Below are 16,898 nucleotides of genomic sequence, written 5' to 3'. Positions count from 1 at the left end.
AGCCATCAAGTCTATACCAATCCCTCTTCGTGATGAACAGTAGAGAACAACAGATTGATGTTAGAATATCAAATAGCTTTTCCATGTACATATATGTGGACAAATTAAATGTCAAGCACAGCACTGGTGAAAAACAAAATGTCAATGGACACACTGTCACGAATTGCAAGCTGGGTTAAAAAATATATCATTATCATGTAACACTGCGGCAAACAAAACTTTGGAACGAAACGAAAAATAACATTTAAGGATCGATCTAGCTAGCTCATGGAATATGCACGTTGATGCATTGAGGGTTTTATTATTCGTATCTGGGAAATGTGGAAAGAGGGATGAACACAGTGAACGCTGCAGGTTCATGAACCTTCATTCGCGTGGTTGTAACCTTATTGGAACCATGATGTGAACCAGTGTGTTACCAGTGAACCAGTGTGTTACCCGTGAACCAGTGTGTTACCCGTGAACCAGTGTGTCACTTTACCATGACTGGTGATGTAGTGTCACTAAAAACAAATCACTGTTATATTTATTGAATGGAATTACACACACAAAGTGTTAAGGACAAACGAATTACTATCACGAGTGCAGAATCCATTCCCATATCGTGCGTGCATTTATATGTTTTGATAAACAATTTAGGGAAGAGCATTGCAAATAGGCCCACTAACAGCCTTTTAATGTTGATATAATGTCATGTCCTTGGTCTTGGGCGCTTTGAGAAGCAGTTTATTAGCTATTATAGGACAATGTCAATCTGCTTATAAAAACCATTTTGGAACTATATGTACTTTCAAAGCACTGTATTGTTTATTGAGAGATGGAAAATACATATATCAAAGTATGTACACGTCCTTACTTGTATGTAGGTTGTGTACACCATGGTAATTACGTGTGTATTGTGCCAGAATGAACAGAGTGTTTGTTTATCACTAATTGAGGCTGATATTGAATACAACGCGAACATGGATATTGACAAGGATTGACATATGTATGCAATTTCATTAAAATCAGATCTTCTTGCTACCGCTAGACAAAGGTCTCGGGACATCCCATAACAGTTATCGTCAAATCTATGGACCATTCGCCGTCTGAAGGTCTAGGGACTATTCATTGTCTAAAAATCTATGGACCATTCGCCGTCTGAAGGTCTAGGGACTATTCATTGTCTAAAAATCTATGGACCATTCGCCGCTCATAGCTGTATAAACAATTCACCGTCTGAGGCCTATGGACAATGTATGTTGTTCTATGGATCATTCACCGTCTAAATGTCTGGGGACCATTCACCGTCTTGTGATATATAGACCATTCACCTTAACATGATATATGGAATCCCTACAACTCTGTGATAATTCAGCGGATATATTGTAGGTCTATGGGCCATTTCAAAATATTAATGATTATGGTCCATAAACAATATTTTGCCTTCATATATACCTTCAACATTATAATGTAATCCATATTTGTCTTTGGACAGGTCTCGGTTCTCGCTTCAGTTTGTGGAGCTAGTGTCTTGTGTTGGTTTAAAATGGGTGATTAAGTGAGGTAGGTTAACGCCCCTAGGACCTTATTTCAGTTTTATAACGGTGTCACAGCTGAATGTCGGAGGAACGACACAGATGACAGATGTTCACTATTCCCATTTAACCCACACGCACGGTATGGTACTTACAAACCAAGTTTCGCGGATTCAAACTCCAAATTAGCCGATCCTGCCTCGGCTCATGCATGGACCCAACCTTTGACCGTAATATGTCGCGCCTTGCAGCAGTTGGAGAGCCTTGTCTCCTGTTGGTTTCGAGTTCATTAACACTTCAAACTTTGTCCATGGTTCATCCAGTACAGTCAGTTCAAGTTTCAACCACAAACCTCTATGAGATTTATATGCCTCCGCCTAAGCTCTAGATATCCTGTGAACCCTACTTCATTTTTTCATCTGAGATAAAGCTCATGACAAACTGCAAAGGTCCCCTCTAATCCTCACCCTGCAGGACTAACGTTGTCTAGCAGCTGACTGGGCCTAACTTTATACTCCCGAAGGTAACAAAGCATTTCTGCTGATGTTACTTTCTACAGATAGTTAAGTCATGATGTAGACAAAACTTTCCCCTGGTCGTATTTACGGCCTTCACCAGTGGCTGGGGCTTAATTCCGGTGCTGGATTTTATTATCCAATCAGCAGGCACTAACTGCCCGTGTGCGGTCTTCATTAATCTCATGACACCCAGGGGAGACAACTAATACCCCTTAATGTACTCCATGGCCATAACCAGGGGAATACGGGGCTGATGGGTAAATAACGAAAGGTTAAAGGTCACTTCAACCCTCAGTATCATGAATCTTGTGATAAGAAAGATATGTTGTCATCTTTTAGAAACGACTGTTATCAGGACAAAGTGATATATTTTTATGAATAGTTTAACTCGAATCAGGACGTCACACATGCAGACAGCTGTAGTCACAAGTCTTATGGAAAGGACACCATTGCGTAATCTGAATTAATGTCACTTTTTTAGTATCGGCGTATATTATATGTCTTTGATGTTATGTTTTAAGTTAATGTACCATTGCTTGTGTGTGTGTGTGTTGGGGGGCACATCAAAGTATATTTTCCATTTGGGAGCATAAAATATAGGTTTACGACGTTTTTTTCAGTAATATATCACCAATATCACAGCGGATACACCTGGGGTCAGCTTCACACGTTGTACAAGTATTGGAAATCGAACTTCGGGACTTCGATTTCGGCGTGACAAGCGAAAGCTCTATCCACATGTCTAGGTTACAACATTTCCCCAAATCAATTCAGCTGGATTTTCAAAAGCAGAAACAAGAAAACACAACATTCTTTCATATCCTTTCATATCCTTTCATATTAAACAAGACTTAATCGATGTCGTTTGGAACAATAAATAAGATCTGAGTTGCACGGTACATAAGATTGTATATTGATGGGAGTTTCATTAGGACTTTTACGACGATGGAACCATTAAATCAACAAAGTAATGAATATAGCACTGGATCCAGACTGAATTATCATTCCTGCAAACATATGTCTCTGTTCCTCATTGATTACCGTAACCATTATGGAAATATCAGCAGAATCCGTATCAATCGTAGAACACGCCACCCAATTTATGATCACCGCCTATAACTTACATGTACTCAAAAGTTGGTTTAGTAAAACTACCCACTGAAAGCCCGTCTTCTTGATGTGTGTATATATATTAGAAAAAGTATGTATGTATGTATGTATGTATGTATGTACCAGATTCGAGATGTTGCCAGTATTGATCGGTATTGCCCGGTTTGGAATTCAGTGTGTGTAAGCCATAGATAGGTCTTCACCGCAGAATAATGAAGGTTATTATTTTGTCTAAATATTGGATTTTAACCATGGTCTTTCGGGAAAGCTAGATTATCACAAAAGCTTCCGAAGGAACAATTAACTTATGCACATGCACAAAACAATTAAGTCAATAGTGTGCTTGGCAACTGACGGTTTATTGACATTTTGTGAAATGCCATGTAGTGCAAGGCACGTTGTTGTTGCCAGCTTGTCAAATCCCAGCACAGTACCTAGACAATGGTCGCACTTAATCCGGGACGATATGCGATAAATATTTAAACGCTGGATATCCCTGTTTCACATGTTGCTCTCAGCATCACATTTTGATATCCGGATTTGCACGGTCGTGACATGTAAGCTGTGGACTCATGACATGCAATGCTTCCAAATATGGAGTAGCTAACGATTACGTATTCATAGGTTACAAACTGCTGTCAAAATGCCACTGCAAGGTTAGAATTTCAAAACGAATATTTCATTTTTCGTAAATGAGATTCAGTCTCAAAATAGTCTTTTGCATAACTCAAGTCAATCGATATTGAGATACATTTTTGTACCTGTTATGTTTTGCACGAAATTCAATGATCGTGTACATATATTATTCCTGTTTTAACAAAACACCTTATACCATGTGATCGTATTAGACCATGAGCCACATGCTATTATATCTAAAGGTGTATAAAATTATTAATTATAACATAAATGCTCTTCAACATGTCCACTGATAAGCTTCTGTTAATGAAACATCATTACGCATTTTAACAGGTTCCGAGTAATGCCGAAGTCTCGTGAGTATCAGAGATGTATATCTCACATGTATACCACGGATGTATATCACATATGTATATCACAGATAATGACACATACATTTTTGTATGTATATCACAAATATCATACTTCATCCATGACGTGACCCATGAAAATTCCGGGATAGAATAGGACTTCAGCAACCCATGCTTGCCGTAAAAGGTGACTATGCTTGTCGTAAAAGGCGATTTACGGGATCGGGTGGTCAGGCTCGCTGACTTGGTTGATGTATGTCATCGATCCCAATTGCGTGGATCGATGCTCATGATATTAATCACGGGATTGTCTGGTCCAGACTCGATTATTTACAGACCGCCGTCATATAGCTGGAATATTGCTGAGTGCGGCGTTAAACAACAAACCAACCAACTAACATCATCCATGACGATCCGGGTTAGAATAGGTCTTCAGCAACACATGCTTGCCGTAAGAGGCGACTATGCTTATCGTAAAAGGCGACTAACGTCAATTACTGGATTGCCTGGTCCAGACTCGATTATTTACAGACCGCCGTCATATGAAACAAACAAACAAACCGTAATTATTACACAATAATGACATGGTGCTAAACAATGACGTCACAAAATAACACGCGTGTTACGGTTTTAGAACAGTGCTGTGTTATGGTAACACAACCATGTTACTCACGTCCATGTTTCACGGCCGTTATAATGTCCGGGATACGATTTAAGCATGGCTCTGTCAGTGAAAGCGTCGGCTTCCCGACTTACTCGAAACAGTTGGAGGGGCTCTGGTGCTTGTCTTGTCAAATTACGGCTTTGATGGCTGAAGGTACTATTTACTTGACGACAATAATACATTGTACGCGCACTGACTGGCATCATAAAATGTCAAATAGGTTCGACCTTCTCCTGGATGTAATTCTACATAATATATTGCGTCACGTTTGATGGATTAACTTGTCAGCTGAAGTATAGATTAAAGATATTTACCTCACTGTAATACTCATTTGAGTGGGGTTTAGCTTTCTCGACCGGTATTACTAGGAATTCAACTTTTATAATGATAGATGCTAATGGTTCATGATCAGTTATTGTGATCGACAGTCGTGCAAGTCCCCTTATATAAACACACAAAAGATCATCACGTTGTTCTGCCAAATGACCCAAGTGATGTCTGATGAAATTCCTTAATATTATTTTGATTTATACCATATGTTCCCGTGTTTGTTCAGTGAACAACTGACTTGCCTTTGAATGTGTTTCTGCCACTGGTGGGACAGGATACGCTAGCAATACGCTTTCGCGAATACGTGGTATCATCACTGTTTGATTGTGATAAAAAACAGTTGTGTTCCACGTACAATGTATATCAAGGTACAAATGTAGCATGAATGAGCAAGGCAGTATTGAGAGAGCATAGCTTTCAGTATGTTTTTGTACTATTCCAGTAATATCGGGTCACGGGTGGCCCAGTCGTCTAATGCGCCGCGATTCGCTGTGCAGAGTTGCGTCCCTTGGGAATCCCGGTTCGCCCCGATTATGTTTCTAGGTTTGTCAGCACCATACCCGTGCTTGTGGGTTTCATCGAAGTGGTAAACGTCTGAGACCTGCATCACTTCGGGCTTTCCTCCCACATTAAGCTGACACGCCTCGATATAACTGGAATACTGTTAAAGCGGCGTTAAACACAACTCACTCACTCACTCCAGTAATATCACGTCGGGTACCAATAATGATCTTGACGTTTTGTACCCATGTGGGAAATCAAACCCGCGTCTTCGGCGTAACGAGCGAACGCTTTAACCACGAACCACGAACCTACCGCCCCGAGTAATGCATGAGTAGACGGTCCTTATTTCAATGTTACTTTTAAAATTGTTTTCTAGGTGTTGGTGAGGTTCAACTCCGCGGAACACAAACCTATTTGTAGGCATAGGGTCGTCCGTAAAATAGCGTCGATAGGTTGATTAAAACCCGGGAAATACAACGGTACGTTCAAGTTTAGTGATACTTTATTAAACGGAAAGGTAAACCGACCGCTTGTTTCATTTAATATATGGACATCACTTGCCTGATAATGACACATGTCGTTGTTACTTACAATTTTAGGATAAAAAAGGCTTAAGCATTTCCCTGTTTTCGTCTGTAAGCGAAGCATGCAAATCGGCAGCCGAAATGTTGTAAATTAGGGGCCAATATCCAGTAGGTGAGGTAAGGTGAAATGGGGTTTAACTTCGCGTCCATGATTATTGCACTTATATAGCGACGTGCATGCACGTGTGTGTGTGGCTGCTTGTACTAATTCGGACTAATGCCGATTTTATAGTGCCAGCCCACTGTGATACCATGCCGCAGTTTAACGTGAATACCCCACTCAGACACAGTATATTGACTCCCAGCCGACCAGACCTTATTTTAGCCCCTTAATCTATTAACGACCTTTTGGTTATGACGCGGCCGACCTTCCGCCCTCCGTGCGGGCGCTCTACCACTAGGACACGGAGGCGTCCCATATATCCAGTATCCCCCAAGGGAACCAATAAAACGTTAACACTCACAAACAGTCCGACCCAGCGTCAGTTTATAGTGGCCTCGCAAAAATACAGTTTGCACGATCTTGTCAAAGTTAGATTGTGAAGGAAAATATTTTTTACCAAAGACATTGCCAGAGTGAATATGATTCTAATAGCTCAATGGCACTAAGGGCATATTAATCCTATTATTTCCAAACTGTGCCATGCACTGTCATATTAAACCCATCAGTTGTATAATGTAATGTTCAATCACCCACGCACTTGGGATCCTATGACGCTGATGTTATAAGCAGGTTACATTGACCACGCTACATATACATGCAATGATGACGTAGAGCCTTGTAAGCAGAGTGAATGAATGAGTCTGGTTTTACACCGTTTTTAGCAAAATTCCAGCAATATCAACTCCAGAAGTGGGCTTCACACATTGTCCCCATGTTGGGAATCGAACCCGGGTCTTCGGCGTGACAAGCGAACGCTTTAACCACGCGACTACCCCACCGCCCATCTGGTAAACAGAACCACCGTACCCCCGTTCTCGCGGATTGTTGTTTGTTGTATGGAGCGGTGCCGCATCAATCTGTCGCCAAACAGCCTTTAGTGGATGGTAATGGCTCCCTGTCACGTGCTTGGTAAGAGATTCTCATCGTCATTACAGTAGTTGCAGTAAAAATGTGCTCTTAATGGATGAAGGACATAGACCGAAACACGAACATAACACGTTTCAACCTGTTGATAATGCTTTGTAATGCTTCTACTCACTGTCAACTCGTGGGTTTAGTGGAACGTGATTAACTATGAAATATATGGCGGATGTTGCCGAGAGGACATGGTTACCCTGTTCGCGAGCACCTGGCTTTACATTAGACCGTAGTGCAAAAAGTGGCAACCATTTGCATATATCAGTATACTCTGACAACAATTATACGCTTGACACTCTCAGTGAGTGAGTTGGGTTTAACGCCACTTTTAACACTATCCCAGTCATATAACGGCGTGTTAGCTTAATGTGTGAGGAAAGCCTTAAATGAATCAGGTCTCTGACCTCTACCAATTTGGTAAAACCCACGAGCACGAATAAGATGCTGACAAACATAGAAACATAATCGGGGCGAACTTGGATTCGAACCCACCATCCTAGGTTTCTGGCGTGACCAAGAGACGCAACTCTGCACATTTAATTGCGGTGCTTTAGACGAGAAGGCCACCTATGCCCCATACAATCAGAGGAATCCGGGAGTAACATGTATGTTCACACAGCTTCCATAACTTCATGTAATCCTAGCATTTTTCTATTTACCCACCGACCGCCTCCGTGGTCTAGTGGTAGAGCGTCCGCCCGGAGAGCGGAAGGTCCGGGGTTCGATCCCCGGCCGCGTCATACCAAAGGGGCATTAAGGGGCTAAAACAAGGACTGGTCGGCTCGGAGTCAGTATACTGTGTCTAAGTGGTGTATTCATGTTAAACTGCGGCATGATATCTCAGTGTGCTAGCACTATTAATCGGCATCAGTCCGGACTAGTACAAGCAGCCACACAAACACACAAACGTACATGCACGTCGCTATATAAGTGCAATAATATTGGACGCGACGTTAAACCCAATTTCACCTCACCTATTTACCCACCGTAAAGTTAGGTAATTGAAATTAATATCTACAGTGCCTAAGGACGTCTGGCGCTATTCCTTAATAATAATGATAATGCAGATATGAAATATTGCTCATTGACATTGTCTCTTGTGACCATCATTGCATATGACATTTGGTCTGTCGGGGACACGCGGTTTTATCATTGCTTGGAGTTCGCGACAGGCTATTTTTGTATCAATAATGGAGGATATATTTGGTTGTCAGTTCGAGTCACCAAGGCCTTCTAAATCCGTTAGTTGCAGCTTGCATGTAAAGATGTACTCTGCAGAATTAAAATTATCAAAGAAGGAATAAATAATCTTATAAAACTCTTCATCGATAACTCTTTAACTGTCAAGAACGCAAGACGAATTGTTCAACCTTCGCGGGAACTCATGTTGCCGTAAAATACGAATGACAGATCATCCATTTGCAGTCCACAACTAAAGGGCATTATTTAATGTCACCTTTGTACACTGACGGCCAAAAGACATTTCACCACTTCAAAAAGGGGTGCCGCTTGGCCAGCCGAATCTACGTATATATATATATATATATATATATATATATACGGACGGCATGTCAGACACTAACACTGAAAAGAAACCACCAACCACCAAAGGAATGCCACGACTGACACCCAAACAACGCGAGCGGGCCCTTGGTATGATACAGATGGGGGCACCCATGCTCACAGTGCTAGAACTTTTGGTTACTCTCGTGTTGCTGTAACTAATCTGATGCAACGTTACAGACAGACGGGGCAGGCATCAAACAGGCCTAGGACAGGCAGACCCAGGGTAACTACGCCCAATGAAGACCGGTACTTGCGTACTTCCGTTTCTCCGGAAACGATTCCTGACAGTGACGTCATCAGCCACGAATGCCTTAGGGCATCTGATAAGTCGACAGACAGTGGCAAGGCGACTCAGGGCTCAAGGAATTAAGGCTTACATACCTTACAGAGAACAGATGCTGACAGCGCAAGATCGTCGTCAGAGATTTAGATGGGCCCGGACTGTACGTCGTTGGCAGCGACGTGACTGGCAGGGGGTCGTCTTTACTGATGAAAGCTGGTTCTGTCTGTTCCGAGCTTACGGAACCACAGGGGAAAACCAACGGCGGCATGTTGCGTTCAGGAGGTCGTGCCATTTGATTGAGGATATGACCACTGGTCATCGTGGTGTCCACTGGTACAGCAGCTGACACGTGGTGACCCTTATCCGCATGACAACGCCAGACCCTGAACACGCGTTGCCGTGGCCTGCACGCCCCCCAGACATTACCCCCATAGATCACCTCTATGTCATGGATCGTCGTGTTCGACGGCGACCACATCCTCAAGCCAACTGACAAGAACTGATCCAGGCCCTGATCAGACGACTGACTTTTTCTGTGCGCCGGATCTTCACGGGTCAGCAGATGTTATGAGCAACGTCCCACGCTATCGTGGTACCGTGATGATCACGGGTCCCAGGAGGTACCATGTAGAAGTATACTATCCATTATTATATATATAGGGACACGGAGGTTCAGTCGTCTTAGGTGCGGCAAGTTTCCTTTTGGCACCCCAGAAATGTATGAACCATACCTTGCCCGTGGGTTTCACCAAAATGGTAAGCGTCTAAAACCAGCATGGCTTTAGACTGATATGACTGATATAACTGGAATACTGTTCAAAGCGCTGAACCCAACTATATATATGATCTCACCATAGACAGTTAAATGGGGGTCTATTTCTTGATAAGAATTGGCAAACTATTCGAATTAACCGAGGAACGTCGGGGTAGTCCAGTGGTTAAAGCGTTCTCTCGTCATGCCGAAGACCCCGGTTGGATTTCCCCACCTGGATACAATGTGGGAAGTTTCTGGTGTCCCCCGCCGTGATATTGCTGTAGCATTGCTAAAAGCGGTGTCTCTTCAGCTGTGAGCTCTTACTGTGTTTCAAAATCAAGTCGGACATTTCGCCAACGTCATAAATAGATGTGTATTGCGAACCATACGTAAAATCCCATGTAATCTATTCACACTCATATCTCGCCAATCCACAGACCGAGGTGTTAACGAAACGGAAGCGGCAGTTCCCTTCTATCACAAACGAACCAATGTCGCGATGAGGGCGATATCGGTAGCTCGAATGGATGAGTATGCCCTGTCGTGTGCAATTGCCATGGTAACGGTCACGGTCACGATACAGTAACTATCAACCATGCTGGAATCCTTAACGCGAATGAAAAACAAAATAAAGCTAATGTCGATTAAGTGTTTTGTATGACCAGAAGCGACTACCTCACCAAGAAGAGGTGCAATTCCCCGGCCACCGTTCCAAATCATTCCTCTTCAATCAAGCAAAACTGTCTCTTTCTCCTTTATCATTAGAAACTCGAGAAATGCAAAATGTTCAGGTTTGACGTTAAAAGCATTATTATTGATCTTTGAACTTCTTGCCACCACATCTAATAGCCCAGTGGCGTGTAGGAACTCCTCGCTGTTGCTGATATATCTATGACGCCACCGAGCACCTTGTAATTGCCGGACGCTGGCCTCGCGCGCCGCATAAATTGGACACCTGTTGATTTCAAGAAGTCTTTATGGAATTGTGTTTTTGTTGAGCTGGTTGATTTTCTTGTCGTGGAACAAGAGCACTACCATTGCTGATTGTGCTCACGCATTTCTAAAGTTTATAAACTAAACATATTACACATGACCACATATGGCTTCTTTAAAGATAAACCATGGATATTTCTTTGTTGGAGGTCTTGTTTTTAGGTTAATAAGGGTACTTCTAAATATTTTTGATATTACTGTGGTTTTGTGGAGCGGTGGGATAGCCTCATGGTTAAAGCGTTTGCTCGTTATACCGAAGCCGAAGACCCGGTTGCGTTTCCCCACGTGGGTAGAATGTGTGAGGCCCATTTGTGGTGTCGCCCGACATGATGTTACTGGAATATTGCAAAAAGCGGCATAAAACCAGACTCATTCACTGTGGTTTTGTGGATATTCACAAGTTATGGATATCAAACCAGTTGGAACGAAGGGAAATAATAATATGGAAAAAAAAATTCTTCTTAGAACATTAACGTCTATCGAAAGAGTATAACTACGACATCGACAGGTTTGGTGATTTGGTTGATGGCGGGTCAACACATCCAGCAACGTGGATCGTTGTTCATAATATCGATCTCTCCAGACTCCATTATTTACAGACCACCGTCATATAGTTGGCATGACACTCACTGCGGCAACCCACACTGTAAAACAAATTCCGGGTTTAAGTCCGATATCTGCGCAGACTGTCCGTGAACCGTTTATTTCCATTTATGTGCGTTATCTCGACCAGAACTTATGTCCTCGCGTTGTCCCGGCTGTGCGAGCACTAAGTGCCAATTTTCCAGCAAGCTCTGGACTGATTTCCTGAGATTCTCAGAAAAGAACCTTTCAACTGTGGCCGTCAAGGTCACCGAATCCCAACTAATTGAGCAGTTGTGAACATACACTGCCATATAGAAAGTGGTCAATTGGAACAAATGTTATATTTGGGGATAACACTTTCTCAGTACAGATTCTAATGATTTTTCCGGGATTCGAACCCACACTGCCAGAGTGAGGCACCTAATGAATGGCCAGCACACAAAGTCAGCGATCTCACCCACTATTTACCATTATTTACAGACCGCCGTCACATAGCTGGAATATTGCTGAGTGCGGCGTTGAACAACAAACAAACCATCTTCGCCCCCCATGCGGCAGAATCTTACTGTAAGCTCACATTTGCTCTGTGTGTGGATCAGCTGTATATTGACTCACTGTCGTTGCCAAGGTCATTCACACCTAACGTAAGCAAATAACCTAAGTATCTGACCTTATTTACCAATTATGATAAAAGTGTTGGTAATGAGTATGTTTAGTAACCGTCGTCGGCAACAGCACCTCCACCATAATATTCGACTATGGCCATCACCTCAGGCCAAAATCTGATGGTTTCCCAGAGATGCTCCTATGGAGTCTAACGCTGAAGACACATCTCAACCATCTCATTTGTCTTTGTCTATTTTTTACCTATCTTGCTATCAGGATTTCCCCTGACAAAAATCTTTGAATAATGAAATCCGAAAAAGCTGATCTCAAGAGTATTCAACAAGGACAACAAATTTAGATTAAAAGAGGTAATCGGTTTAGTTTGAACTGCAAATATGTCAACCTCAGATATGTCAGAGATGCGACTCTAAGTACTCCCGAGATTTCGAGGTTATGATTTAGTAGGTGAATGATATTTCTTGCAAAACATACAATACATTTTCAAAAGAAAGATTAAAAATTCATCTCGTGAGAAGGCTGAAAAGATTCTCTTTCAAGACGTATTTCCTCGAGAGCAAAGGTCCGGAACTTGTGAAGGAAAAAGGGGGAGATTGGAGGATGAAAAGAGGGGGAGTATTTAACGCGAACGCTGAAATGGCTGGTTATATTCATTGCCAGGAAGTAGTTACGTGACAGGGGCTCGTGTTTCAGATCGAGCGATGACATTTCTGACACGAGAGTCAGCGATAGCAGAATAAATAACGTGAAAGATAAAATTGTAATAAAGTGATTGGATGTGTCTGGTATATCTGGAATATCGGCGTTGAAGTGATTCATAAGAGTTGCATTAATGAAGATGAATTGAACACAGATTAATGTTCGCGTGTTGTATGGATTGTTTTTTAGTTTTGTGCTGTCAGCTTGACTTCGGTATGCACGTCAGCTATGTGACCAAACGCAACGCAAAATATAACCAGGGACCAGTCTCTGTAATAGAGGGCCCGTGAAGATCCGGGGTAGAATAAGTCTTCAGCAACCCATGGTTGCCGGAAGAGGCGACTGTGCTTGTCTTAAGGGGCGACTAACGGGATCGGGTGGTCAGGCTCGCTGACTTGGTTGATGCATGTCATCGATCCCAACTGCATGGATCGATGCACATGATATCAATTACTGGATCGTTTGGTCCAGACTCAATTATTTACAGACCGCCGTCACATAGCTGGAATATTGCTGAGTGCGGCGTTAAACCACAAACAAACAAACAAATCTATATGAGAGAGGATCCGGAGCAATGCGTGATGTATTGGTAACGATAGCAGCAAATATAGGTACGCTGTTTAAGCATGTTCTTGGTGTCTTTCAACTTAATACTGCAATGAGCTTAAGGGAGTATAAGCCTCACCCACTCAAACGCCCCTTCCTGTAATTGTGGTACAGGAAAGTATACGTTATGCAGCAAAGGTAAAGATTTCTTCTGGTTGTACAAATACGCACACAGTCGTCTTTCGCACTTTCAGAGAATTTGACGACAAAAAAATGCAATGATCAATACATTCACATGGCAGACAATATTGTATTTGTTCTGACAATGGAAATAATTTCTCAAAAGTAACTCACTTAAACTAAGCTAATGAAACTAATTCAAATTCATTAATGCCCATGAACTTTGAATAAAATCTATTCAATGAGCGAAGCCAATTCATGTTGTTTCCCGTGTAAGGTATTGATAATAGAAGCAGCGCCAAACGTCACTTACTCACTTTCAAATTGACGTTATATTGAGTCTGAATCATCATACGTTAAATTGAGTCTGAATCATCATATGTAGTTTGTCGTTTCCATATCTGGTATTACTGTTTTGTCATGTATTCACAAGTTTATTTTTGTCCTTCCAGATCGACAGAGGTGGCCATCGGTCTGACGTCAACGGGCGTTGTGTACATCATTCTCAGTCATCGAACCGCCAGAGGGCGTCGGAAGGTGCACATGGCACGTGACCTGGTGTCTGATTGCGTTGTGTGACAGATCTTCTTTGAAGCCAGTTTCTGTCAAAGGTCATGCCGTGAGACAGTCGACTCTAACATCAACCCTATGGTGACCTTTCATGAGCGTGTAGCATTCCGCTATCTGTGATTTCACTGCGCAAAGTTGACGAAAATAAACCGAACATTTTGCAGCATGACAAGGTCCTCTCAATTCGAGATAAGGAATATACCACACGTGGGGACTTTTTATGCATTATTTTCTATGTGGGATAACACAAACATGTATATAGATGATTAGATACATGTAACGGTTGTGAATTCATACACGTTTCGGGGACTACTTTTTTACATCACGTGACCAGGTGAACCTGGTGTCAATATTTTTTATAGAATGATTTTTAACCTAAGGCCAGTAAACGTTTCCTTTTTACCATTTCTTCTTTGGGAAAACGGAGGTGGACCATATACACAACACCAAGACAGCAGCTGTATTCTAAGTTGAGCTGGGTTGTTTAGGGCTAATGTTTATTATTCTATATGTCATTCCAGTATTTATGTTATATTTATTTATTGTAAGTTCGTTATGCCGATCTGTCAAGTATTTTTGTGTTGACTCCCAAGTTCATGAACATGGTAGTAACTGACTACCCTTGGTCAACTCATTTTATAAGTCATCAAATGTCCTATTATAAGGTGGCACCAGTGTAACACTCTCATCAACTGCCTATCTCGAACTACGTATACCTCGACACATACGGTGGTGTCCGAGGATTTCTTTAGAGATTTTACACTGTATATCTGTCTCATAATAATAACGGGTCTTGTAAGTAAATGCTTAAGTAGGTATGGTTTAGCGCCGCTTTTATCAATATTCTAGCAGTATCTCAGCGTGGGATAAAAGGATTGGATCATACAATGTATCCATATGAAGTATCCAACAAGAGATTTTCGAAGTGACAAGCAAACGATGTGACCACCGGACCAACCAGTCGATGTAATGCTAGTCGGGCAGATATTTCGACAATGGGCATGTGAACCCAGTACGAAACTATGAATATGAAATATATTGCCGATTGGTAAATGGCATCTAACAAGCACTGGATTATCTGGTCCAGATCCCATTGTTCACATGCCGCCGCCGTCGTATGGCAGGAGTATCGCTGAGTACGCCGTTAGGCAACTATCAAACACTTATTTTTTTAATGAAAAATGTGTGAATGGCGGGTACTGCAAGTAACGCAGGACACGCTTACTCTATTCGCGAACACCTGGTGTCATCACTGATTTTCAGTGATCCATTCATATAATTTCGTTCCTAGTTTGCCTGTTGCGCCCAATGGCATCTGTTGGGCAGATAATCGACACTAGTAACACGCCCAAATGAAATTGGAAGCATTTTTAATCAGAGCCCAGATTCAAAAAAGCGTTCTTTGATCAAACCTGCAAATAAGGAAGAGAATATATGGATGTCATCTTCTTTATTATGAGGAACACAGCGTTTCGGAGTATATGCTTATTCCTTCATCAGGTGAAAGAATGTTATGAGGCAGAGAGCATATATATTTACATGTAAGGACAACAAAATTATTAAGATAACAAAAGGTGGAAAATAACAAAGGGTAGAAAGTAACAAGGGAAGCCAACAGATGATTGGCGCTGATAGGTGATTAGACAATGGAAGCCAACACTGAAGTTATCATATCTAAGTAATTGGTAAAGGACACTGGGCAAATGGGGGGTTTGCTATACTGTGTCATTGACTTTATTATCAGTAAAGGAAGGAACACTATATGTGACGTTATGTGATGTTAAACTATATGCCTCATCTTTCCACTTAACACCAGACCATTCTTTATGAAATATGCATTTCACACGTGACGTGGGTTAATCACAAAGCAAATCAACAAAATACGAACACAATCAACCTCCTGTCGTAGAAAAGACGTGAGGTACAAAGAGGCAGGTGTTTGCAAACTCTCCGATCAGGCTCATTTGATAAATTCCTTGTGCAGGTCATCATCACCATGAAGAGCGGCAACCAATATGTCTACAAAACAGAATTCAGATGACATATTCTGACTTTTCTTTTTTTGTCGTTGTCAGTTATATATGTTCTGCCATTTTCCAGTTTTCTACATTAGTAAACACTCATTGCCTCTCGCATCTTCAGACCAACGCTAATCGATCTGCATTCAATTTGCCTCCGTGGAATATGTTGATGCTCAGGTGATAAATAGACCAATCTGAAACATATATCTTCTGCACAACCTGACATCTTAACAGGGGGCACGGGTGGCCCAGTCGTCTAAGGCGCCGCGATTCGCTCTTCGTCCCTAGGGCACGCCAAAAACCTATGATTGTGGGTTCGAATCCCGGTTCGCCCCGATTATGTTTCTAGGTTTGTCAGCACCATATCCGTGCTCGTGGGTTTCACCGAGGTGGTAAACGTCGAGACCTGCAGCACTTCGGGCACATTAAGCTGACACGCCGTGATACAACTGGAATTCTGTTAAAGGCGGCGTTAAACCCAACTCAAGAGAAAGAGAAAATGACATCTAAACAGAAATAACTCTGCCATTATGAAATGCTTTGTGATATGTCTCCAAACGGAGATTCCTGTACCTGTAGCAAGGGCAGCGTGTCCTTTTGGAAAGTTAAACCTGCTTCATCCCATGACGATCTGAAGACAGATAGCCCATTCCGAAACGTGCTGCTTGCTGAACCAATTTATAGACATAACACAATTTATTATATTAACATATATAGTGCATCAGTTTTTTATAAAAGGACTTCCCTGTTGGCAAATATAGTGCTTACGTGTTTAATTCTGTC

The 16,898-nt window shown here is 42.0% G+C and overlaps 1 protein-coding gene across 1 annotated transcript in view; it reads left to right on the top strand.

Moving 5' to 3' along the window:
* Positions 1-15,637, top strand: part of LOC124118295 — a 53,759-nt gene extending 38,122 nt beyond the window's left edge. Inside the window, exon 2 of the mRNA XM_046480407.2 lies at positions 13,977-15,637. Coding sequence (XP_046336363.2) covers positions 13,977-14,103 — 127 coding nt within the window. The 3' untranslated portion in view covers positions 14,104-15,637. The remainder of the gene's footprint in view (positions 1-13,976) is intronic.
* The last annotated feature ends 1,261 nt before the right edge of the window (positions 15,638-16,898 follow it).

Source organism: Haliotis rufescens, unplaced genomic scaffold (assembly GCF_023055435.1).
Source record: "Haliotis rufescens isolate VD_foot unplaced genomic scaffold, xgHalRufe1.0.p SCAF_13, whole genome shotgun sequence".
NCBI lineage: Eukaryota > Metazoa > Mollusca > Gastropoda > Lepetellida > Haliotidae > Haliotis > Haliotis rufescens.
The sequence above is the reverse complement of the archived record's forward strand: the minus strand, read 5'-3'. Positions and strand labels throughout refer to the sequence as shown.